The 25,470-nt window shown below is 45.2% G+C and overlaps 2 protein-coding genes and 1 long non-coding RNA gene across 3 annotated transcripts; 2 read left to right on the forward strand and 1 right to left on the reverse strand.

Moving 5' to 3' along the window:
- Positions 1-746: 746 nt before the first annotated feature.
- MAGOH (mago homolog, exon junction complex subunit) lies at positions 747-9,346 on the forward strand. Its single transcript, XM_046663598.1, has 5 exons — positions 747-930; positions 3,319-3,377; positions 4,062-4,172; positions 7,892-7,974; positions 9,100-9,346. The coding sequence occupies exons 1-5, from the start codon at positions 843-845 to the stop codon at positions 9,197-9,199; spliced, it is 441 nt and encodes a 146-aa protein (XP_046519554.1). The 5' UTR covers positions 747-842; the 3' UTR covers positions 9,200-9,346.
- Positions 9,347-11,285: 1,939 nt separating this feature from the next.
- Positions 11,286-17,311, forward strand: CZIB (CXXC motif containing zinc binding protein). Its single transcript, XM_046661877.1, has 8 exons — positions 11,286-11,422; positions 11,641-11,724; positions 12,930-12,986; positions 13,338-13,419; positions 13,601-13,632; positions 15,262-15,339; positions 16,066-16,131; positions 17,049-17,311. The coding sequence occupies exons 1-8, from the start codon at positions 11,417-11,419 to the stop codon at positions 17,124-17,126; spliced, it is 483 nt and encodes a 160-aa protein (XP_046517833.1). The 5' UTR covers positions 11,286-11,416; the 3' UTR covers positions 17,127-17,311.
- Positions 17,312-18,626: 1,315 nt separating this feature from the next.
- On the reverse strand, positions 18,627-24,094 carry LOC124239711 (uncharacterized). Its single transcript, XR_006888667.1, has 2 exons — positions 20,793-24,094; positions 18,627-20,340 (listed from the first exon to the last, which is right to left on the reverse strand). It is a non-coding gene; the product is annotated as an uncharacterized LOC124239711 (long non-coding RNA).
- Positions 24,095-25,470: the final 1,376 nt, after the last annotated feature.

A 25,470-nucleotide genomic window follows, 5' to 3' on the forward strand; every position in this document is an offset into this window, starting at 1 on the left:
GGGGCGCAGCCTCGGCCGCTGAGCAGCCCGGCTCACTCCCGTGCAGCCAGGGCGGAGGAGCACTGCTGGGGATCCGGGCAGAGGCTGGGGATCGGGACATCCAGTGTTCCACTTCTACGCACAGCACGCACTCTGGAGACCAGCGAGGTAGAGAGGGAAAGGGAGAGAGAGAAATCAAAAGGCAGAAAGAGAAAGCGGGGCAAGCGCGCCCGTTAGTTTCAGGGCAACGGCGGTGCCCACTGCGGCCTTGGGGGAGCGCCGAGAACGGTCTCCTCCAGCTGCTCCGCAAGCAGAACAGCTCGCTCGGAGCCAACTCTGGACACCCGCGCGAGCGCGCGCGGCGCCGCCCGGGGAGGTCGGGTCACGTGACTGCATTTCGCAGCTGAGACGGCCTAGGTACAGAGGCGGTGAAGGGCCTTGTCCGAGTCACACAAGTCAGGTGTCCCTTGAATGGAGCTTGGCCCCCGACGCAGGACTCGGGGGAGGAAGGGTGTTGGGGGGTCAGCCCGAGGCCTTGAGGCGACGGCTCCAGAAGCCCTCAGGAGGCTTCACCTGACGCCCGGGAGGAGCCCGGCAAGCAAACGCCGCCCTCGTTCCCGCCCCGGACTGAGAAGCGGACTGAGAAGCGCAGCGCTGGCTCCGCCCCCGGGTGAAGGGGGCCTGTTTCCGCCGGAGGGGCGGGGCAGCCTCTTCCCACCTCCGGGAGCGGGGGAGGAGGGGCCCACACCTACGGGCCACGCCGTTGCCTTGACGTCATTTCCGTGCGCCGCCGAATACGTCCGTGTTGGGCGCAGCCAGCGGCGGTGTGGTTTGCTGTTGAAGTTGGTTACTTTTTGCGAGTTATGGAGAGTGACTTTTATCTGCGTTACTACGTAGGTCACAAGGGCAAGTTCGGCCACGAGTTTCTGGAGTTTGAATTCCGACCCGACGGTAAGAGCGGCCTCCAGCCTCCGGGCAGCAAGGACTAGGCTTGGGGCGGGCGAGTGGGGAGGCCCGGGGTCCGGGAAGTGCAGGGAAGTAGAAGAAGGGAATGAGATCTGTGCAGTGCTGATCTGAAAGGAACATTGTCAGTATCAAAATGGTTGTCTTAATCCATGTGCAGGGACTTCTGTTTAGTGACATTTTTGGCCAGAGTGCTTTCACTCAGCAAACATTGAACGCCCACTTGGCGCCAGTCTGGGATACGGAGGCGAACGATAGGCAAGCTTCCTCTCATGGAACTTGTAGTCTAGTGCTGGGAGATCATTAAAAAGAAGATTCCAGATAGTGATGAGTGGTCAGAAAATAAAACAAAATGATGGAATAATTGCGAGTGGGCTGCTTTTAGATAGAGTGGCCATTGGAGAGCTCTCTGAAGATGGGAAATTTGAGCTGAGCCCTTATTGACAAGAAGGAGCCAGACTTGTGAAGCTCAGGAGGAAGAGCATTCTAGACAAAGGGAGTAACAGGTGTCAAGGCCGAAGGGCAGAAATGAGAAGGCATATTTCAGGTGGCCAGTATGACTGAAGAGTAGTGAGCTCTGGAGAGAATAATATGAGGTGATATTGGATAAGTAGGCAGGGGTCACACCACGTCTTTATGGCCAGTGGTAAAGAGTTTGGGTTTTATTCTAAGTGCAGCAGGAAACAATTCGAAAGTTTTAAGCAGAGAAGAGATGTGGTCTGTTCTTGAAAAAGTATTCTAATTATTTGGTGCAAAATGGGCAAGAGTAGAAACAAAGTGGAGAAAAGGATTTAGGATACTGGTGGAGACACAACCAATAGGACTTTGCTGATAGAATTTGGGGAGGGGGCACTGTCATGAAGGAAAGAGGAATCAAAGATGACAGAAATCTCTCACTAAATGGGGGTATAAAGAAGAATCTAACAGGCCCCAATTGTGAAGGAGATAGATTTGTAAACATACAGTGAAAAACAGTGTAATAGGTGCTGTTGTAGAAGGAAATGGAGGGGATTCTGGGAGCCGAAAGAAGGCACCTGACCTAGCCGGAGGGTCAGGGAAGGCTTCCTGCATAAAATGATTTGGGGAAGAGGGTGTGAGTCTTTAGTGATGTGTGGGGGTTGGTTAGGCAGATGAGAGTCAAGAAGGCATTTGGGAGCCAGCCCTCATGGCCTAGTGGTTAAAGTTCAGCGCACTCTGTTTCGGAGTCCTGGGTTCGCTTCCCAGTAGTGGAACCACACCACTCATCTGTCAATTGCCGTGCTGTGGCAGCAGCTCACTTAGAAGACCTAGAGTGACTTACAGCTAAGATATACAACCGTGCACTTGGGCTTTAGGGAGGGGGGAAAAAAAGAAGACTGGTAACAGATGTTAGCTCAGGGCGACTCATTCCCTGCCAAAAAAAAAAAAAGAAATTTTGAACAGCATTAAAGGCAGAGACTGAAAACCAAAAAAGGGCATGGCATGTATCGGGCAGAGACCAAGTAGTTTGATTAACTCCGGCTGTGTGAGAGAGGACTGTTGAAGGAGTGACGCTGGAAAGGCAAGCACGGGCTCAGTTTAGCAGTATGCTGTGTTGAGGAATTTGGATTTTATCAAGAAGGCAGTGGGAAGCCATTGTCAGTATCAAAGTATTAGAATAACCTAATGAGATAGATCTGTTACTATATCACTTTGTCTACTGTATGGGGAGTAAACTGAAAGGGGAGCTTGAGGCAGACAGTGCAGGGGCTATGGGAATCTATTTGACTCTTTATATATGTGTGCCTCTACGGAGAAAAAAATCGTCTCTTCTATTTTCTTTTATCTTTCCCTTCATGCCGCCCATATACCCAAATTAGCCTGTTGGATGCACTTGTGCACAAAGGGCCTGTGTATCATATGTGCTCATTAATAAAACCACAACTTTTCCGTCATGGGAATAGATCAGAGTGTTGCACGGTCACATGATAATATATGCAAACAGTATTTTACAGTTTTCAAAATGCTTTCCACAACTCATTTAAGCAGGAGGAGGCCCTCTGTTCAGGTAAGTTATCAGTTACTATCCTTATTTCCAGCTGGGGACATTAACCTGCAGAGAGATGATTTGTCAGTCACAAAAGAGCCTGCCTGTGTTCTTTTATCACACCTGAGCCGCCTTTTGCAAGAACTGTAATTCAGTGTCAGCTGTATTTTTGGCTGTGAGGCTATTTAATAAAAGTGAAGAACTGAAAAAACTAGTATTGTTGAAACACCAAAGGTGTAAATAGTAAATCTCTTAGACACTGTGAAGGGATGGCCAGGATACATTCTAAGCAACGGCTGATAGTCTTCGTAGGCTAATGATGCTCTATTCCTGTTTTTATTTACATTGAATTTGGTTTTTGTCCCTCACAGGGAAATTGAGATATGCCAACAACAGCAATTACAAAAATGATGTCATGATCAGAAAAGAGGTAATGAGCTTTCTGAGAGCCTTTCATTCACTACAGTTTAGCCTTTTGTATTTTTTTTTCTTGTAGTACAATACAATAGTTTTGAAATAAAGAATATAGACACGTTTGTAGACAGCTTTTAAAGTTTTTCTCAAATCTTCTTTTAGTTTATATTTTCTTTCACAATGCTGAGTCAATTACTGGTAATCATTTGAACCCTGAATCTGCTACTTACTCACCATGTGCCCTTGGCCAAGTTCCCTGGCTGAATTTGCCAGGAAAAGTCTCTGTTCATCTGCAAAGACAGAAATAATAAAATCTACTCTTTACTACCCCAGTGTTGTTGTGGAATTAAATATGTAATATGTAAAGTGTTTGGTATGTTCTCTGGCACATAGCACTCGATAGAGAGAGCTATTTAATTTGCATTTGAATGGGGAAAGGGAGCATGGGAAAGTAGTTAAAATTATTGAATGCATGTTAGATGCCAGGCGTGGCACTAAGTATTTTACATACATGATCTTATTTAACCCTGATTGTGAGCCTGTGTGATGGGTGGTATTATATACCCTTTACAGATAGGAAAATGAAGGCCCAGATATTAATTATGGGGCTTGCTATTAGGAGATAGAGGGGAAATTCAAACCTGTGCCTAAGCTCTGCTTAGGGAGACAACTTAAATTCTGTCTTTTAACTTGCTTTCAGGCTTACGTACATAAAAGTGTGATGGAGGAACTGAAGAGAATCATTGATGACAGTGAAATTACCAAAGAGGATGATGCTTTGTGGCCTCCTCCTGACAGAGTGGGCCGGCAGGTGAGTGTTTTAGCAACTGTCCCGTAGAGCAGTTATAAATAAAATGAGGTTTACTGCTCTGTATATGACATTCAGTCCACTCGTGTGTGTGTGTGTGTGTGTGTGTGATGAAACTCTGCACAAAGGAAATTACCAAAACGTTGGTCTCGGGAAGCATTAATCTCATAGGAAGAACAGTGAGAGCGAGTGCTGCTGACCACCGGGAGCCCAGTCCTGAATTTCTTCTTGTGACCCCCACCCCACTGTCTCAGTTTTTGCTGCCCACCCCACTTACTGAGTAACTACTATGGACAAAGCATTGTGGGGATACAAAGATAAATAGAACACAGTCATTTCAGTGATCTAATGGAAGGAAAATCCTACAAGCAACTGAGTATATGTGTTTAAATTCATGGCTTATGTATTCATTCTGAAGACCATTTTGATAATTAAAAAATAAAAGTCTCACTGTCAGATTTGACTGAATTAACAGGAAAGATGTTTCTCTCTTCCTCAATTGCTACTATCCTAATCCAAACTTCTAATTGATTTCCGTGTCTCTCCTCTTGTCCTGAAAAGCCCATTTTTTCATTCTGAAGCCAGGGTAATCTTTTAAAAATGTAAATTTGCTTATGTATTCCACTGATTTTAAGCTCTCAAGTGGCTTCCCACTGCTTTTAAAATAAAATCCAAACTCCCATCTTATCTTCTACCATTCTCACAATCTCTCACTGTGTTCAAACCTCACTGGCCTTATTTCTGTTCCTGAGACCACCTAGGTGGTTCTTAGTTTAGGATCTTTGTGTTTGCCACATGCTGCCTGGAATGTTCTATGTAAGACAGTTTATTATCAGGGTCTTCAAATGTCACTTCCTCCCTGATATCTTGCCTGTCCATCTAATCTAAAAAGCGGCTCCCCATCATTTTTTTTTAATGAGATCTGTTTTATTGTCTTCATAGCATTTATTATTGTCTGAAATTGTCTTATTTGCTTTTCTTTACATAGCTATCTTCCTCCCCGACCCTACCATGACAGACAGACACATACACAGGCCAGCTCCTTCAGTACAAGGATTTTACCTGTTTTTTCTCACTGCTATATCTCTAGTGACTAAAATAGTGCCAGTGTATAGTAAAAGCTCAATAATAGTTATATTTATTAAATTAATATGAAAACCCATATAAGCTTATTCCTCATTAACCTTAAAATAATGGGCCAACTCTTGAAAAAGAGTGAAAAGAAAATCCTATCCTCAGTACTCACTAAAGTTAACTTTTTAATTTACATCCATGGGATGTCAGTAATACCATATATATGTGTTTTGCTTACCATGTATAAAATTTCCAGCTCCATTAACTCACTCAGTCAGCACAACAGTCCTGTAAAGAGGGCAGGGCATACTCCTATACACCAGCAATAACTATTGGATGGTGCAGTTAAAAACAAAATCCCAAGATGGGCATGGATGTTAGCTCAGGGCCAGGCTTCCTCAGCAAAAAGAGGAGGATTGGCAGTAGTTAGCTCAGGGCTAATCTTCCTCAAAAAAAACAAAAAAACAAAAAAAAACAAAATCCCATTCATAATAGCAACAAAAGCTATAAAGAACTTGGGAATAAATTTAACAAGATATAAAAACTTACCAGAGCTTTATAAAAAGACATAAAAATATGTATCAGTCTTATAGATGAGTAGATTCAATATTATATAGATAGTCACGAAAGTAATTTACAAATTGATTACAATTAAAATCAAACTCAAACAGGATTTTTCCTAGAACCTTACAGGATTAAATTCATGGAAGATCAAAGGGGCAAGAGTGGCCAATATAATTTTGAAGATTTCTTGTAAAGCTATAGTCATTGGTACTGTGGTATTGCCTCAGGAATTGACAACTGGACCGGTGGAACAGACTAGAGAGCCCAGAAACAAATCCATGAATATATGGAAACTTGGAACAGTGTATGACAGAGGTGGACTTCCAAATTAATAGGAAAGGGATGGGTTGTTTAATAGATTGTACCAGGACAACTGGCAATCTATTTACGGAATATTTTTAAATTAGATTATTTATAGAAATGAAGCAAAAATTTATAACATAGACAAAAATAGAGATTATCTTTTATTATATCTGGGTAAAGAAGTTGTTTTTAAATTCCTCAAAGGAAATGATTGGTAAATTTGACTTCTTTTACATTTAAAATTTCTGTTTGGCTAAAGACATCAAGATAAAGTTGAAAGATAAGGCACAGACTGGAAGAAGAAATTTGCAAAATATATAACTAGCAAAGGGTTTAAATCCAGAATATATAAAGAACTACAAATTAAGAAGAAAAAGTAGCAGAATGTGTACATGTTATGAATAGGTGATTTACAGACCTGGAAAAATAGTGGCCAATAAATATATGAAAATATTTACAGCTTCATTTGAAAAATAAAAATTAGGACAATGAGATACTATTTCAGACCCATTAGAATGGCAAAAAAAAAAAAAAAAAAGGCACCGAGTTTTAAAAAGGATATAAGAAAGAAAAAGGGAATTCGTATATACTGGTGGGAATAAAATTGATACAACTACTTTAGGGAGCAATTTGGTAGTATTTCCAGCAGAGTTGAAAATACTTCTGCCCTACTTCTAGGAATTTTCCTAGAAACATTTTCACGTATATACAAGGAAACGCATAGAAGAATATTCTTGCCACATTGTTTATAGTAACAAAAATTGGGAACTTTAGACTGTCTCAATAAGAGAATGAATGGCATATTCTAAAGCATTTAAAACTCATGAGCTAGATCTACATACAAAAACATTCTTGAATGAAAAAAGCAAAAACATATGTATAGTGTGATCATTTATGTAAAATTTTAAAAATATACTACCAAATCTAAAAACACAAGTGGAGAGAATATACTCCAACTTCTGGGGGTGCAGGAAGGAGAATGGAAGGCGAGGTGGATCTAAACATTGTAATGTTTGATTTCTTTAAGAAAAAGTCTGGCACAAGTGTGACAAAATATTAACGTTTTTCAAATCTGGCTGAGATTTGATTTTAATGTTGAGAACATTAGTCTCATAGTTTTCTCCATTTTCTCTTTGAATTCTTTTCATAATTAAAAAAACTGTAAATCAAAAAGAAATAGGGAAAAGAAGAAGAAAAATAAGTAGGGCTCACTAAAGTATAAGTTCCACAAGAGCAGAGGTCTTTCTTTGGTTTTACTGCTCTGTCCCAGGCACTGAGAACAGTAGGCACCTCCCATAGATATTTTTTAAAGGTTTATGCTACTCGTGTTGCTATTTAGAAATTGAAACCCAAGGTCATACAATGAGTAAGTGACAAAGCTGGGATCAAACCCGAGGTCTGGAATGTTTTTCTTTGTCTCATGTTGTCCAGAAAGGTTAGGTTCTTGGTATTTGTAAAACACAGATCTATCCATATTACTCCACATTTTTAACAATGAAAACTCATATACAAAACATTATGTAAATTCTTCCAAGTCTCAGAAATGGTGGAGCCTTGCAGACACATTTTCCTTTAAGAGTATGAGTTACTCAAGGGCCACATCAGTGTTTAATTTATTCTTTTGTATCCAGTACCCACACAGTCTAGTGCTGGAGTGGACTGGCCTTGTGTGTATGGCTATCTGTAGTAGTTTGTGTGATTCGGCAGATGGTGAGTCCTTCTTCTGTGGGCTTGATGAAAAGTCTAATTCAGCTTGACTTCGTTTTTTTAAATAATTTTAGGAGCTTGAAATTGTCATTGGAGATGAACACATTTCTTTCACAACATCAAAAATCGGTTCCCTTATTGATGTCAATCAATCCAAGTAAGTGTACATGATTCTTATATCCAGTTGTGTTGGTTTTAGAGCAGATTGATATGAAAACCTTAACCAGATTGGGACCATTATAAGATCTGGTGCAAATGCAAGACAGAAGGGGTCCACTTTCTCCCCCTTATGTGAGAGAGACTCCAAATTATTTTCGAGGGTTTGCTCCTATTGCTTTTGCTGTTTATTCATCATTGCTAATAAGAGCTTCTCAATGACACACAGAGTAATGCCATAGGAGCAGCCATCGTGGCTAAGAATCTGGTCAGAACAGAAAATCAGATATGCCAGAACAAGTGCTTGAGATAACCTCTGGAGTCACTGAGTCTTCCTCAGTGTTGGGTATTCACACTCGTACATCTTAAAGTCTGACTTTGGTGAAACCTGAAATTATTTAGAATATAAATTTTTAAATTCATGCTGTCATTAGGGAAAACTGTAAAGTTGTGGCATGAATCTGTATGCTACGAACAGTCCTTAGAATGTGGCAGCCACTTGGGCTGTTGTGTTTTGAGGATTTGGGGTTAGACGTGGCTCACTTTTAGTACATGCTGGACACAATTGTCCTCCTTGGGACAGTCTCCATGTTCTTTGCCAGTTATGCCATAATAAGCTTTAGCTTCTTGGTCTTGCTTAGTACTACTTCTTTAAAAAAAGTTTTCCTAATTCTTAAAGTAATACATGCTCATTGTAGAAAATACAGGAAATGTAGAAAAGTAGAAAGAGAAAAATTGCCCATGAACTTATAAAGTAGACAACTGTTAATATCTTGAAGTATTTCTTGTCTTTTTTTTTGTGCACTAAAAAATATATAGTTTTTTAAAAGGGCAAAAAATATAACTGAGCTTACCAATCTTATTTTAATCATGATTTTCTTCATTTAGTGATATAAGCGTTTCCCCATTAAACAAAACCTTAACATTTTAGCTGACCTCCTAATATTCCATTTTAATATATAGCCATTTCCTTCTTTTTGGACACTTGGTTGTTTTCAAAGTTTTAGTTCTGTAAATGCCTGTATGAGGAACATCTTGGTATGTAAATAATCTGGGTTATGAAATGGTATTTTTTTTGGCCAGTTTTTCTCAGCTTTTTAAACATTTTTTTCCTCTTGCGTTTTAGGGATCCAGAAGGCTTACGAGTATTTTATTATCTTGTCCAGGACCTGAAGTGTTTGGTCTTCAGTCTTATTGGATTACACTTCAAGATTAAGCCAATCTAGACTGAATATTGGTGTGGACACAAGGGGGGTGGGAGTAGCTGTTTCTAATTACCATTATCAGGAAATTTTTGTGTATATCAGGGCAATTTTTTTTATAAACTGTAAATGATTGTCTTTAATAAATATATGACAAAATGCAATTTTTATTATTTTATAAAGATCCAAACGTGAACTCTTCTCAGTCACTTTTTAAAACACTAACATCTTATGCAAAGTATTGCCAAAAAATCTAATCTAATCAACTCTGTATATACATAGCTACCAATTTACAGGAAGTAACAGAGAAACATATTTTTTAAATTACCGTGGGAATCCAATCAGCAATATCCAGAGGAAACTAGGGCAAAACATCTAGTTTCTTCAGTAAATAAATTGCAGACATAAATAAATAGGGATAGAGCAGAAACCTACAGATTAAAAGAGATTTAAGACAATATGTTTGGACCCTATTTGGATCATGATTCAAAAGATGTAAAATTGACATCATTAAGGAAATTTGAACACTGGATATTTGATGATACTAATGAAGCGTTATTAATTTTTTAGGTGTGAAATGGTATTGTGGTTTTTGGGTTTTTTTCCTCCAGCTTTATTGAGATATAATTGAGGTTGGGGTTTTTAAAATCATCTTTTATAGATACACCTGTAGCTATTTCAGTATGGGGGGAAATACTTTGGTTTAAAGGGACAGGGGCTGGCCTGGTGGCACAGGGGTTAAGTTCGCACGTTCCGCTTGTCGGCAGCCTGGGGTTCGAGGTTCGGATCCCAGGTGGAAACATGGCACTGCTTGGCACACCATGCTGTGGCAGGCATCCCACATATAAAGTAGAGGAAGATGGGCACGGATGTTAGCTCAGGGCCAGGCTTCCTCAGCAAAAAGAGAGGAGGACTGGCAGTAGTTAGCTCAGGGCTGATCTTCCTCAAAAATAAATAAATAAATAAATAAATAAATAAAGGGATAAAACGCCTGGTCTCAGAAAAGTTTTCCCGTAGTCCATTTTAAAGTCAGAATACCAACAGCCAGCCATTAAGAAGCAAGACCTGGTTGGTAGAGAAAATATGGAGACTTTGTTCAGCGGACAGATGTATAGGAACTTTTTCTGCTGCTAAATTGCATAGCTTCCTTTGGCAAATTACTGGTTGAACAGATTGTGGAGGCTGAAAGGAACTGGGCCTTGATAAGCCTCATCTGACTGAGGAGAAGTGATTAGACTAAGCTCACATCCCTCATGACAGACCAAGTTGGGACAAGTCCCAAGTCTTGTGACTCCTAGGCCAGTGCTTGCTCACGCTCACGCACACTTTTCTGCCTCCTTCAAAGATTATGGGGTAGCAAGTTAGGTGCAGAGCTAGGGCCTGAGATGTCAGGGTCCCGGACTCCAGTGCATCCCCTGCTACAGAAGGGTACTTGGGGCAATGAAGGAAGTTGGTGGTAGACATCAAAAAGTCACTCCAAATTTTGAAGAAATGACAGTGAGGACCTCAGAAGGCTATAAAGGAATCTCAAATGGCCTGTTCCTTGTAACACTCAGAGCTCCTGTATGGTCTCAGATGTGCCCTGGACAAGAGAACAAGTAACAAGTTTCAGTAAATGCACGATATAAGGAAAAACGAGATGGGAGCCCAGAGAAAAGCTAGCTGAAGGGAAGCGTAGAGCCGTGGGGACCACAACGAGAAGGGCGTGTACACGGAGCAACCGTCTGGAGAGGGGCGCAGAATGTAGGTCTCGCTGGAGAAAGGGAGGAGCAGTTCGGAGGAGAAAAAGGCCCCATCCCCGACTCTTCGATGCTGGCCGTAGGCAGAGGGAACCGACGTCATCTAAGAAGCCTCAGAGAGCAGGCAGGGACTAAGTGCGAGGCTGGGTGAGGGAAAGCAGAGTAGTGAAGAGCCAGGCAAGAGAACTCAGGGGCAGGAAGAAGCCCTGGCAGAGGTCTCGTTTGCTGCCTAGCGCCGGCACGAGATGCGCGTTCACTAGGTAGCTGGAATTACCGATTTCCGGAGGCAGGCTTTCGTGAGTCGGAGCACCAGCTAATTGTACACTCAGACTACTTCTGCAGGTTTCACTCCACCTACCATAAAAAAGTCCTCTGTGCCAGGGAAGCAACGGAGCGCCAAGACCCCGCCCCCGCGCGAGGCCCGCACCCAGAGTTTACGCCGCCGTTTACGACAGGCCGGAAAGGAGTGGCTGCAGGCAGCGCCAGGCTGAGCGGGGCCACCATGGGGGTGAGGCGGAGGCGAAGCGCCGCCGTGGCGGGGACTGGGAGGTGGCGAGGACCTGAGAGGCAGGGGCTCGCGCCAGGAGGGAATGAGGGGAGTGGGCTCGTGCTGAGAAGGAGCTAGGGGGCAGAACTCGTGCCGGAGGGCGGGGCAAGGGGCCGAGGCTAGGCGTGGGGTTGCGCAGGCGCGGCTGATGCAGTCGCTCCGGCCCTCCCTTCTCGCAGAAAATCGCGCTGCAGCTCAAAGCCACGCTGGAGAACGTCACCCACCTCCAGCCTGTGGGTGAGGACTTCCGGTGGTACCTGAAGGTGCGGCTGGAGGGGCGGGGTCCTAGAGGGAAGAGGGATGGAGCGTCCGAGAGGCTGTAGGCACTTGGAGGTTCCGGATGGGAGTGCCAGGGGGCCGGGCCCGGGAAAAGGCTCCCCAACCTGATCTCAGTGTTGAACACGAGCTTTCTCCGGCAGAATGAGAAGTGTTTAACCTTTAATTTTTTTTTTTCTGGGTAGAGTTTTGTTTGCTTTTTAAGCTTATTGGTTAACCCTTAATTGGCAGTGCCTTGAACTCCTTTTGTAATTTTTCTCTCGTTAAATATTTCATGGTCTGTAAACAGACACTAAGCTAAAGGCTACTTGAAGGGATCTTGTGATTTTCTAGTAAGGTGAATAATTTCACTTTCAGTTTTATTTATTGATTAGGTTTTAAAATTTATTGTGAAGTAGTTGAATTTTGTGCCTGGCTCCACCTTACTTCGCCACCCACGCTGGTAAATCTGGTATCCTGTGGCATGGCCTCCCAAGTCCCCTCTGAGCCGAGCAGTTTGAGGCCCTTCACTCTCCCAGATCCCAGAGTTCCTGCTCTGTTTTCCTTCTGATCTCAATCCCAGCAACCTTCAGTACCTGGCGAAAGTGCTATCTTTTTCAGGAAGGCTTTTGACCACTTTATTGACAAATATTTTTTTTTTTTTAAAGATTTTATTTTTTCCTTTTTCTCCCCAAAGCCCCCCAGTACATAGTTGTGTATTCTTCGTTGTGGGTTCTTCTAGTTGTGACATGTGGGACGCTGCCTCAGCGTGGTCTGATGAGCAGTGCCATGTCCGCGCCCAGGATTCGAACTAACGAAACACTGGGCCGCCTGCAGCGGAGCGCGTGAACTTAACCACTCGGCCACGGGGCCAGCCCCTTATTGACAAATATTTTGAAGGCCGAGTGCCAGGGCTTCTTTGGGGAATGAGAAATAGTGTAACAGAGTGATAAGTACTTTTGCCGGGGACCTACTGGGCCTATGGGAACACAGAGGAAGCTCTCACCCAGCAGAGTGGGTGGGGGGCCTGCTGAGGCCATTTCTGTATGACCCTTGAATTCCCAACCAGACTGAGCACTTCTTAGAGGAGGGCGGGCACACCAGCTCCAGAAACACTGACCTGTTCTTTGCCCCCCTCACTGTTCTTACCCTTCCCTCAGTGGCTGCCCAAGTGAGCCAACTACTTTACTAATACTCTTTTTTCCCCCCCAAGATGAAATGTGGCAACTGTGGTGAGATTTCAGACAAGTGGCAATACATCCGGCTGATGGTAACTGCTCCTTCCCCCACTACACACCCACCCCTGGCTAGGGATTTGGGGAACCAGGGCCCTAATCTCTCCAGTCCTAGATGCTGCTTTTTGTGGTTGGGGAGGTAAGGCATTAGGATGATCAACACTGGGAACAATAGGCCTCTTTGGGTTGTGAGACAGAGTTCAAAATCAAGGAGAAGCCCTTTCCTCCCTCTCAAGAAGCCTCCCCAGGATTCTTGTCCTAGCAAGTTGCTCACCCTCTCTGGGTCTTGGTCTCTTCAACTGGATGATAAGTGGTGGGACTGGGTCTTCTCAAGACCTTTACATCTAATTGATACATGACGAGGGCTTCTGTTTACTCCTTGCCAGGACAATGTGGCACTGAAGGGAGGCCGTGGCAGTGCCTCTATGGTCCAGAAGTGCAAGCTGTGCGCAAGGGAAAACTCCATCGGTAGGTCAGGCTGTGAATACTGAGCTCTGCCAGGCTGGTCCAGCCTCCTGGTGGGTGGACGCAGGCCTGAGGTGCCCAAGCTTCCGCAGCAGATTCTTTCTTTCTGAGAGCCACATCTGGGCATCTGGGTGGGACCAGGCTTTGAACTTAAGTCAACTTTGTCTTCTCTTTTATGTTTCAGAGATACTGAGCAGCACCATCAAATCTTACAATGTAAGTTTCCTGCTGTAATGGCAGGTGTGGTGGGATTCAGTCTAAGCTGGGAACGAGGAGGCCTGGGATCTAGTTATATCTGCAGCAGGGTGATCTGCCACGGGACATTCATTCATGTACTTATTTGCCTGTTCATTCATTCACCCAGTTACTTGGTCAGTCGTTACCCTATCAGTCATTTATTCACCAAACACTGACTGAGTGCTTGGGAGGGAACAGACTCCAACAGGCTATCGCAGCCTTCTTATAAGGACTGAGCTGCGAGCTTGCGGACCTCTGACCCACCTGGCCACTCATTTTCCATCACTGGGAGCACTTGCCTTGTCTGCACCTTGTGGGACTAGTGAGCCTTCTCTGAAACCATGGGTGGGACAGTTCTTTGCATGGTGCATCCCATCCTCGATATTGTCGATATTATTAGGTAGTTATATGTTACTGCGTGACAAATTAGTCCAATGGTGAGGGAGGGGGTGTGTGCTTTAGGTCTGTTTGTTTAAAGAAGGGCATTTACTTGTGTTCAATCATTCTTTATTTGGAACTTTTTTTAAACGTCTGATTTATGCTAAATTCTCGCCTTTGCCCTGAAGTTAAAGAGAGAAATCATATGAGGACTTGCCCTCAAGTAAATCATAATCTAGTGGAAGAGACAGAGCCGCAAACAAAAAACAAACCAGGGCCAACAGAGAAGGGCCTCATTAGTGCCCAGCACGTGGTTGGTGTGCAGGAAATGATTTTACAGTGAATGACAGAATGAAAATGAATGTGAGGTGTGGTGTTTGCAGTCTCTGAGCCCATGGGTCAGGTAGACACCACCCGCCTCAGAGGCGCCCCCTCCACATGCAAATCCCATTTCAAAGACTTCAAGTCAGCTCCCGTCTTCACTGCATGGCAGATGGTAGCAGAAGGCTGCAGCCACGTGTACTGGGGCCATTTGGATGTGATCTGGAGACTTTGTAGCTTAATATTCTTGTTCATATTTTTGATACTGATTTTGTGTGTGTGTTTGTGGAGAAGACTGGCCCTGAGCTAACATCTGTTGCCAGTCTTCTTTTTGCTTGAGGAAGATTGTCGCTGAGCTAACTCCTGTGCCCATCCTCCATTTTATATGGGATGCTGCCATAGCATGGCTTGACGAGCAGTGCTAGCTCTGCACCTGGGATCTGAACCCATGAACCCCAGGCCGCTGCTAAAGCAGAGTGCACAAACTCAACCACTACACCACCAGGACGGCCCCTGATATTGATAATTTTATCTACCATTTATTGAGCCTAGTGGCAGGTGCTATGTTGGGCCCTTTACACTCATTTCAAATTCTCACAACCTGCGGTGGTTTCCTCAGCTCCACTCAACAGTCTTAGGCCCAGAGGGGAATAGGGGCAGAGCTCAGCCTCACATCCAGGCAGGCTGACCCCAAGTCCACACTCTTTGTTCTGCAGCATCCATGTCCAGGAAGGTGTCATGGGGAGCACTTGCCCACAGTAGCCTTCTTCCAGGAAGGGAGGAGTTGCTCCTGGGTCCCATTCTGGGCTCACAGGGCCAGTAAGGGCCCTCTTGGCAGGAAGGGCAGGGGCCATGGGGTCATCCTGAGAGCCCAGTTGGGCCCCCATCCTCAACACACTTCCTTTCTAGGCTGAAGACAATGAGAAGTTCAAGACGATAGTGGAATTTGAGTGCCGGGGCCTTGAACCAGTTGATTTCCAGCCCCAGGTGTGTGTGCCCTCCTGGGGAGCCTGTATCTTTGGGGAGGGCCTGCAGGAAGTGACAGCAGAACTTTGCTTCCTCCAGAGACCACGGACTATGGACTAGGAATTCTTCTTTCTAAGAAGGACAACTGTCATTTGTTAAGTGCCTACTATATGTTGGGTTCCATGCCCGTCACTTTCACGTTACCTCATTTAATCCTCACGGTAACCCTGTGAAGTTACTCATCCTATTTTTCAGACGAGGAAAGAACTTGCCTAGAGATTTTGCAGCTTGCCCAGGGTGACACAGTAAGTGACGGAGCTGTACCTTGAACCTAGGTCTGTCTGACTCCAGAGCCAGTGTTCATCCCACTTTGTTTGTGTAGCATTTTTACCTCCCAGCAAATCTGTGAGGTAGGCAGAAGAGATAGTATTGTCATCCTGTTTCATAAATAAGAAAACTGCGGTCCAGAGAGGGAGGGACATGCCCAGGGTCTTGCAGAAAATCAGAGGTAGTGGAAGGGTTCCCCCACTCCTGCCTTCTGCTCCTAGGCTCTGATTTGGAGGAACTTACAGGGCCGCTGTCAAGGCCCGGGGAGCTCAGTAGTTATTCCAGAACAGCGGCCTACACTGCCTCTCTGTCCTCCCATCCCAAGGGTGGCCTGAGAAGAGCCACATCCCTGGCCAGGCCTCACACCAGCCAGGTGCCTCCTTTCCCCCAGGCTAACTGCTGCCTTCCTGTCACCTACAGGCCGGGTTTGCTGCTGAGGGTGTGGAATCGGGGACAGTCTTCAGTGACATTAATCTGCAGGAGAAGGTATGGGACTTGGGGGCCCGGCAGGGTGCTGGAGGGCACCTGGTGGGAATTACCCTTTCACTGCACAAGGCTCATCAATGGAAAGCTGACTCCGCATTTTTGTGCTTTTTATCGGTGATTTTGGTGTTTACCATGGCCCAGGCTGTGGTGCTGAAGTGCTGTCTGGTGTTCCACACACAGGAAGGCTGGGATGTGCCCGATGGAGAAAATGTGTGTTGGATAAGCTGTGTTCAGGCAGGAGTGATCAGGCTGTTGGCCGTGAACTCAATGTTAATTAATCAACAATACATATTAAATAAAGTGTTTTAAAACAGAAACATATAAAACTAGGCATGTATTGATCGGTGGAAGAAAATGTGACCAGAGGCTCACAGGAGCCTCACCCTGCCTTTCCCCTGGGAGCAGTGGCTCAGTGTTCACTAATTCAGTGTTCGTGGTGACTCTAGAATGTGACTACCAGGCATAATGAGAATCGACAGTGTTGCTGCACGTGTTACTGCCTCGCAGGTAAGGAAGCCTTGTGGTCAGGCCTCAAAGGAAGGGCAGAAACTTCCTTCAGTCTGTGTCGCACCTAGTAATGACAGTGGCTGGCATTCCCTGAGCTCCTGTATGTGCCTGGCACTAAGCTAAGTACTTTTCTGTGTGGTGCTTGTCTGGCTCTGCTCATTGCACATGAAGTCTCCTGCCGTCCCTTTGTTATGGAGACTAGAGCTGAGGCTCAGGGAAGTTAAGTCACTTGCCCGAAATCAAACAGCCAGAAGAACTGGAATTCACAGCAGTCCGGCTCTGTTCTGGGTCATACGTGTTCATGAATATCTGAGTCAGAGCCTGAGCTGGGCCTTTTAAGTCCCAGTTCTCCACTCTCCATACTGCCCTAGGCTGCCTCCTGAGGCTAACACCGCCGTTTTATTTCGCAGGACTGGACTGACTATGACGAAAAGGCTCAGGAGTCTGTGGGAATCTACGAGGTCACCCACCAGTTTGTGAAGTGCTGAACCCTCTTCCTGCACACTTGCCTATAAGAACTGAGAAGGGACAATGTGCCCCAAGCAGCAGAGCCCACTGAGGCTCGTTCCCTTATCCCTCGTTTCCTGGCCGTTCTCCAAGCCCTCACAGTGTGCATGCCAGGCTCTATCACGGCTTCCCAAGCCCTGCCAATAAAGCCCCTGTTTGTGCTGCATTTGTGCGTGAAGGGAGAGTCAGGTAGCAGCCACCCCCTCTACAAATAAGAATTCATGTTGGAGGTCTTTGCTTCCTGGCACCTGCCCACAGTATAGAATCTTACGCCTGATCCAATTTGCAAAATATGCAGGAGCACACAGCTCCTGAGGGATCTCCAGCTCTTGGGGAGTGGGCAGGTCAACCCAGAGGCCCCAAGGTGTCAAAGGGCAGCTGAGCCTGTGGAATGATGCCATGAGCCCAAAAGTCCTAAGCCAAAACACTGCATTGACCAGCTTGGCTCTCAAGTAAACCCAAGTATCTGTTAGCTGGTATCACTTCATATTCCAGAGCTAAGAGGGACTTCAGAGACCAGCAGTCCAGTCCTGGCATGAATCTGCTCTACAGAACTCCATCCAGATGGTCCTCAGCTCTCTGCTCACTTGCTGTGATGAGAGACCCCTCCATCAGAGAAGTCACTATGAAAGTTCATCCTCATGTTAAGTCAGTGTCTGCTCCCTGTATCTCCTCCTGCTAGTCCTGGTTTGTCCTCGTTGTGGCCACACTTCTGTATTCTGTGCGCCCTGATCAGCCCTTTGGAGATGTGGAGACAGCAGTCACAGCCCTCTAAGTCTCTTGGGCCTGGTTCCTTGGGACTGAAGGTCCTACACACAGTGGACAGAGTTGTTCAGTGCAGTCAGGACATGAGGGCATGCTCACACCTTCACATTGGTGAATCCACCACTTGGAAAACGTGTTATGAGTCTCTCCAGTGTTCTGCTGGAGCCTGGAATTCTTCAGTATCTTCATTTTCTGAGTGACCCACTGGGAAAGGGTCTGCCCACTCCCAGGCTAGTAGTAGGCCACTAGGAAGGGGATCCTCAGATCTCAGGTAAAGCTGGCCGTGTCCAGGGGTGATGAAGAGGCCTCTCCAGTCTGGCAGCCATGCCATGTTTCCTCTAGGTCTCCTGTGTTCCTGGCCCCTGGACCTGCTCTTTTCTGTACCTAACAGAGCAGAGCTGCTTTGGCCCTCCCTCAGCCAACAGGTCTACCAGCGCCCCCCCCCCCCCCCCCCGACCCAACTGAGTGCAGGCCACTGTCCAGCCTGGAAGCAAATACGTGGAAGCATTAGGCTGGGTAAGCAGCCTTTCTGGTCTTTAGTCTCTGTACCAGTCAGTGTGTGTTAACCTCATAAAGACAAACACTGAAAGGGTCTAAAGGTTTTCTTTATATTTTAAATTATTTTCTCATCTTTCAGGAGGTAGGGGAATCCAAATAATCATTAACAGATTAAAGGAAAAATAAAATAGATTATAACAATAGAGGCAGAAAAAGTATTCAGTAAAATTCAACAACAAAAACAACAAACCATAGAAACTCTTAGCAAACTAGGAATAGAAAGAAACTACCCTAACCTTAGAGAGGACATCAACAGAAAACCTAGAGCAAATGAAATGTCTGCAGTATTCCATTGACGATCAGGGCAAGCTGAGGATACCCTCGATACTGTGCTGGAGGACCCATCCAGCTGTGGTAAGAAGAGAAAGTAAGGCAAAAGGATTGCAAAGAAAGAAACAACTCATTTTTCACAGATTATGACTTTCCGCTCAGAAAATCCAAAAGCATTAATAAGTGCTGGACTTAAGATCAATATACAGAAATCAAATGCATTCCAGTACACTGCAATGTGCAAAATACAATTCAAGAAAAAGTACCACTTATAATAGCAACGAGAAACCCCCCAAAGTAACTAGGAATGAAGTCTATCAAAGATGTTCAGCACTTTAATGGGAAATTATTAAACTTTGCTGAAAGGTGTTGATGAAAGCCTAAATTAATGAAGACCTATACTATATTGATGGATAGGAAGACTGCATATTGTAAAGATCATTTTCAACAAATGTATTTATAAAATTCTTATTGAAATCTGAACTTTTTAAAACAGACCTTAAGTTGATTCTGAAATCTATATGATAGAACACAGGTGGGAGACTTCCTCTACCGGATACCATGATGTATTTATAAAGCAGTGGCAGTTAGGCCAGCATGGTCACGCCACTGTGATACACAAGTAGACCCATGTATGTATGCATGAAAACGTTAATGACAGGTGGTGCTGCAGATCAGTGGGGAAATTATCAACTCATCAATAAATGGTGCTGGGGCAACTGTTTAACTTTGTGCAATAAAGCAACATTGGAACCCTACTTCACTCTGCGTACAAAAGTCTATTCCAGAGTTAGTTATCTTGATCGCTTTGGTCCAGCAGTGTTTTGGGGCAGAAGAGCCCTGGGCTGAGTGTGTGACTCACTGCGGACCCCTGGGCAAGTATTTCCCCTCTCAGGACTCCATTTTCTCCCTCTAAAGAATGAGGGCACTTTAGCTCTGACATGTTACTCACTGAGATTAGTCAGAATGGTGGTGGTGTGTCTGAGCCCTGCCCGTCATCACCAGGAAGGTTAGTTCCCTGCCCCACACTCCAAGACAGCAGTCTCCTGCCAGGTAGTAGAAGTTACAGCTCCTGGAAGTGGGGACAGTGGAGGATGAGACTGGATGAGTCCTAAGTCCTACTGTCTCTCGTTTGGACATTCCATGTCCTCAGTATGCTCTTCTTACTTTACCCCTGAATAGCTGTTCAAAAGATACCGTCTTTATCCAATAGCATTTTTCTTAACTAGGCCTCTGTGTAAAAATGTGGCTTGTAGTGAATAACAATGAGATGAAGGTTGGGTAAGGTTAGGCTGCAGTCCTCATGTACAACGGTCATTTATGTTGTTTCCCAGAAAGGGCAGAGGCACCCAGGCTGTCTGCCAAGGCAGCCGGAGTGATCATCTCACAATGCTGTCCCCATTCCTCTGTAAGCCACATCTCCCTGGCCTGAGCCCTTTCCCAGTTTAGCCCATCTGAGCTTCAGAGAAGGCTGCTTTCATGCCCAGCCTTCAGAAAGCTACAGGACTCACAATACTGGACATCTTTGCTCTCCTGACACCTCTGGTGCACCTGAATGTGCATCTGGCACATCATCCTTGAGGGCTTCTGCTGCAGCAAGCTCTAGAGGGAGGAAGGCAAATAAGACCCAGGCTCTCTTGTTCAGGAGGCAAGCAGGTATAAGCTCCTAACTACAACAGTCACTCCCAAACACAGCTGTGCACTGGATCCCTGAGAAAACTTTTGAAAAAGACAAGTTTCCTGGTCCCACTTCATTCCTACTAAATCAGAATCTCTGGGGCTAAGGCCTGAGATCTTTTTTTATTTAAAAGCACTCCCGGGAATCTGATGCATCCAGAACACCAGAATCACTAGCTCAGCTTTCACAGCAGGGTGTGCTCTGGGTGGCTGCAGAGGCTAAATGAGATCATGTGGGCAACACATGCAGCACAAGACCATGCAGGAGCGAATGGAAGCAGTTATGATTTGATTAGAAAGGCAGGCAGACTGTCATCTAACGAACAAGTAGCCACACAGGGCTGCTCCCTAAACTGGGAAACCAGTGGATAACTAACCTGCCCCGATTCCTCAGGAGAGGGGCTGTGAGAGCTCCGTCTTCTGGGCCTACTGCTTCCTGTGTAGAAAGAATTGGTTTAGAACCAAAAGATAACATCTAACAAGGACAAATGCCAGGTGTTGATTATAAAAGCCAATTACTTTGGCTTCAGATTTATAGCAGGTAAGGAATGATTTTCATGTGGAAAGACCTGTGCGCTTTGGTAATCTTAATTTCACCCTAAGCCAACACAAGTTGGCTGTGAATTAGAAGTGCTCACAGGCCAGATAAAAAGAAAGAATGGCAAGGTGAAAGGACAGACCCTCCCTCCCTCTCCCGATGGGTCTGTCCATGCTGTGGTGCCCAGCACGTTTTTTTTTCTTCTTCTCCCCAAAGCCCCCCAGTACATAGTTGTAAGTCCTATTGGCTCTGCTCTGTGGGACGCTGCCTCAACATGGCCTGAATAAGCAGTGCTAGGTCCGCACCCGGGATCTGAACCGGCGAGACCCCGGGCTGCTGAAGCAGAACACGCGAACTTGACCACTCGGCCACAGGGCGGGCCCCATGGTGCTCAGCACTTTAATGAAATTACAAACAAAACTCGCTAGGCCTGGAGATCGTTTCCTGTGAGATATAGTTGTGAGAACAGGAGAGGTTTATCTAGGAGGAGGCCCTAGCAAAGCGGGAGGAGGGGCAGACAGGATGCCCTTTATAGAGCTGAAGGATTTGCATATGGAAAAAGGCAAAGAAAGCTATACTTTATAGGAGAAAACTAGCACCAAGTGGAGGGTTTCAAGGAGATAGATTTCAGCTCAATATAAGGGAGGCTCTCCTAATGTCTCTCCAGAAGCAGAATGTGATACATTGTAGATAATGAGTTCCCAGTCCCTGGAGGTTTTCAAGGAGAACAGCTATGAGGATTTAAGCCTGAGTTGTGACTTACACAATACCAGATTTATCAAATCAGAGTTCCGATTCTGACGCATCCAGGCAGGACTTACTGGGCTAGACAGCCTAGGACTTTTACAACCTTCAGTTAAGAACTGCTACTACACACGAATATAGGGAGTTGAATTGTCAAAGGCTAATTGGTGAGAAAACCAAAGACTTTTTTTCTCTCTTTTGAAATATCCGACCTAACAATGTTCTGACAATAACTAGCGGGGGAAATGAATCTGCAATGAATCTCATTCAATCAGCTAGCTCCTTTAGGAGACCTGGGCTCCCATCAGTTTGTTTCTACACTTCCTGTTCACTTGCTGTTAGAATAGAGTGCATTCTACACATTTAACTGTACGCACTTGTTCCTGTCTGCTGCCCAGCTCCAGAACTTCTCACTACAGCAATAGTCACCATCTTGCTCTTCGATGTAGCACATAGCTCATGGGCCACGTGCTGTGCTGAACATGGAGATACACGCTATATCCCTCAGCCCTCAAGATGCTCGCTGGGGCTGATAGACAATCACAATACAGGGCTTCTAGGGGATATTCAGTGAATCCCCAAATATTAATGAACCCCACTTTGTGCCAAGCCCCCTGGGACCCCTCCAGTTGCCTACAGTCCAGTAATGGAGACAGTTGCAGAAAGTGAAAAGCGCTGTGATAAAGGTTAGATTGTCAGGATGCTTCGGGCATACACAGGAGGAGGATTAACTAAGTCAGGCTTAGGGGGTGCAGTGAGGGAAGGTTTCCCAGAGGAGGTAAGGTCTAGCTGAAACCTGAATGTTGAGCAGAAGATAGCCAAAAGCGCGGAGAGGGGGCTATGCTCCAAGCAGAGGCAACAGTAGATGGCATGGCGTCCCTGGAGAAGTGTAAGCTGCTAAGAGAGGTGAGCCTGGAAAGACCAGCAGGGCCAGCTCCATCCAGGCCTCAACTGTCACATTAAAGGGCATGGACTTCTTTCCAAGGGTAATGGAAACCACTGAAGAGCAGGAATATGATCAGACTCGAACGGGGTAAAAATCACAGGCTCCACTGCGGAGAATGGACTGGAGGGAACATGTGGAGTCTAGAGGCAGGAGGGCCAGTGAGGAGTGGAGAAACAGACTCCACCTCTTGAGAGGAGGAGCTACAAAGGAGGGAACAACGCGCCATCTCCAACAATAACCCACCGCGTGTCAGGCCCCTTGCTGGCTGAAACAGAAGTCGAAGCTCTGAGTAGCAGGAGGATGGAGGAAAGGGTGACCCATTCTTCCAGGGAGACCCCACGAACATGGCCTCCTAGAAGGCGACATTTGAGCTAGGCTAAAAAGAACAAGGAAGAATTTGGCAGAGGATGCGCTGGGGCCAAGGGCATTCCAGGGATAGAGGAAGGCATATGCAAGGTGCAGAGCCACAGTAAAGATCAGACATGTCTGAGACCGATGAGAGGTTTAGTGTGGCTGAAGCGTGAAGAGGTTTAGAGGGCTGATAAGGCAGTGAGGGGCTGCTAATGTGAATCTTTTTTTTTTTTTTTTTGCCTGATGTCTAGGTATTGCACAAACAGTAATATAGCAGTAAAGGAAAAAAGATAAAGAAATAAACATTGTCTTAAACCCCAGCATTCCAGCTCCCTAACACAAATATTGTTTATTTTCCCTGTTCTCTTTGGGGCTTATCTACACACAGACATGTTTATATGGCCATCATCCGAGCACAGATTTCAGTTTATATTTAACTGTTTTTCACTTAATATCATAAATGCCAAATGTGATTCTGCTTATTCAACAGCCCTGTATTCTTTATAATGGAAGAGTCCCAGAAAGGAGATACATTTGTAACCAACTCCACTCAGACACTCCTCTGAGCTCTATTCTCTGCTGGAGTCTGGATGTCGTTGGACGCCCTTCAACCCTTTTGGCATCAAGTCCCAGCTGCGTCTCTGGCAATACCCCAAACTCCCTCCCTTTCTCCACCACCTGTCTCATGTCTACCTCCTCAAATCCTGGCTCTCATTTTTCTTTGTCAGTCGTTGTGTCACATGAAGATAATTGGATAGGTGTCACTAGGTTTGGAAAGTATGTTTGAGGTGGTCCAACTTAGAAGTTAATAAAGACTACAATGTGAAACCAGTTCACACCCACCAGAATGGCTATAATCAAAATAGACAGATGATAACAAGTGTAGGTGAGGATGCAGAGGAATTGAAACCTTCATGTCCTGCTGGTGGGAATGTAAAATGGTGCAGCTGCTTTGGAAAAAACCTTAGAGATTCCTCAAATGAGTAAACACAGAGTTACTACATGACCCAGCAATTCTACTCCTAGTTATATACCTCAGAGAAATGAAAACATATGTCCGCACAAAAACTTATACACAGATGTTCAAAGCAGCATTATTCATAAAAGCCAAAAAGTGGAAACAACCCAAATGACCATCAACTGATGAGTGAATAAATAAAATGTGGTGTATCCATACACTGGAATAGTATTCAGCAATAAAAAGAAAATAAGTACTGACACATGCTAGAACATGGATAAACTTGAAAACATTATGCTAAGTGAAAAAAGCCACTAACGGAAGGCCACATAATGTATGATTCCATTTATAGGAAATGTCCAGAATAGGAAAATCTGTAGAGACAAAATGTAAATGAGTGTCTGTGTAGCGTTTGCAGGGGAGTCAGGGGGTCAGGAGAAAAGGGAAGGGACTGCTGAAGGATCCATTTCTTTTGGGATGAAAATGTTCTCCAATTATGGCGATGATTGCACAACTCTGTGAATATGCTTAAAATGGTTGAATGATACACTTGAAACAAATGCAATGTATAGTATGTGAAGTATATCTCAATAAAGCTTTTTTTTGAAAAACATAATCTACATGGTATTCACAAAATTCACTTTGGGGATTCTGGGGGCACCTCAAAGAGAAGCAGATGATCTCCAGGGAGGCTGGTGTGGCTGTGGGTCTGGGGATGTGCCATACTTGTTCAGGAGTCACAGAGAAGGCTCCCTGGACAGAGCTTGCTCATTCCCACAGAGCTGCTCCTCACATGGGAAGGTCCACGTGGGAGCTGCTTTAGGGTCAGAGCAGCAGGGGCTAATTTAACAAAGTTCAGTCTCCTGAGTTGGGAGGCCGGCGAGTTTAAGGGCTAACTCCTGGAAGCCTAGACAAACAGAAACATAATAGAAAGAGCACCGAACAAGGAATCAAAAGAGCTAGTCCTGATCCTACTACTTACTAAGTGACCTTGCTTGAACTCCACCAACCCATTCGTCTTCTGCGTGTAAAATGGGGATAACTTCTGTGCATTCCAGTTGGGGGTATCAGACCAGCTGATGCTTTACAAATGGTTGAGCTCTGTACAAATGTGCAAGAGGTGTGCGCACCCCAACTGGGTGGAGACTTCAGTGTTTTTGCCATCCTAGCTACCATAGTAGAATCTTTCATAGCATGAATCCAAGACCAGAAGGAAGGGTGGGGGAAGTTATAAGTAGGAATGCCAGTAGGAGAGGCCCCCTTCAAGAACTGCATGCACCCAAGGTATGCTGCCCAAGGGTACGCTCACCTGAACATAAGCATGAAATGTAACTTTCCAGCCCTGCCAGTTTCAGTGGAGGCCTCGATCTTCAGAGTCCTGCTGTGGGGAAGCGGCAATTCAAGGGGGGTCAGTGCTTCAACAAGGATTGTAACAGTAGCAGCAGAGACATCACAAAGCAAGGGAACACAGATTTGTCTTCAACTATGTGCCAGGTGCTTTACCTTTATTGTTACAGC

The sequence above is a fragment of the Equus quagga genome, chromosome 5 (assembly GCF_021613505.1).
Source record: "Equus quagga isolate Etosha38 chromosome 5, UCLA_HA_Equagga_1.0, whole genome shotgun sequence".
Classification (NCBI taxonomy): Eukaryota; Metazoa; Chordata; class Mammalia; order Perissodactyla; family Equidae; genus Equus; species Equus quagga.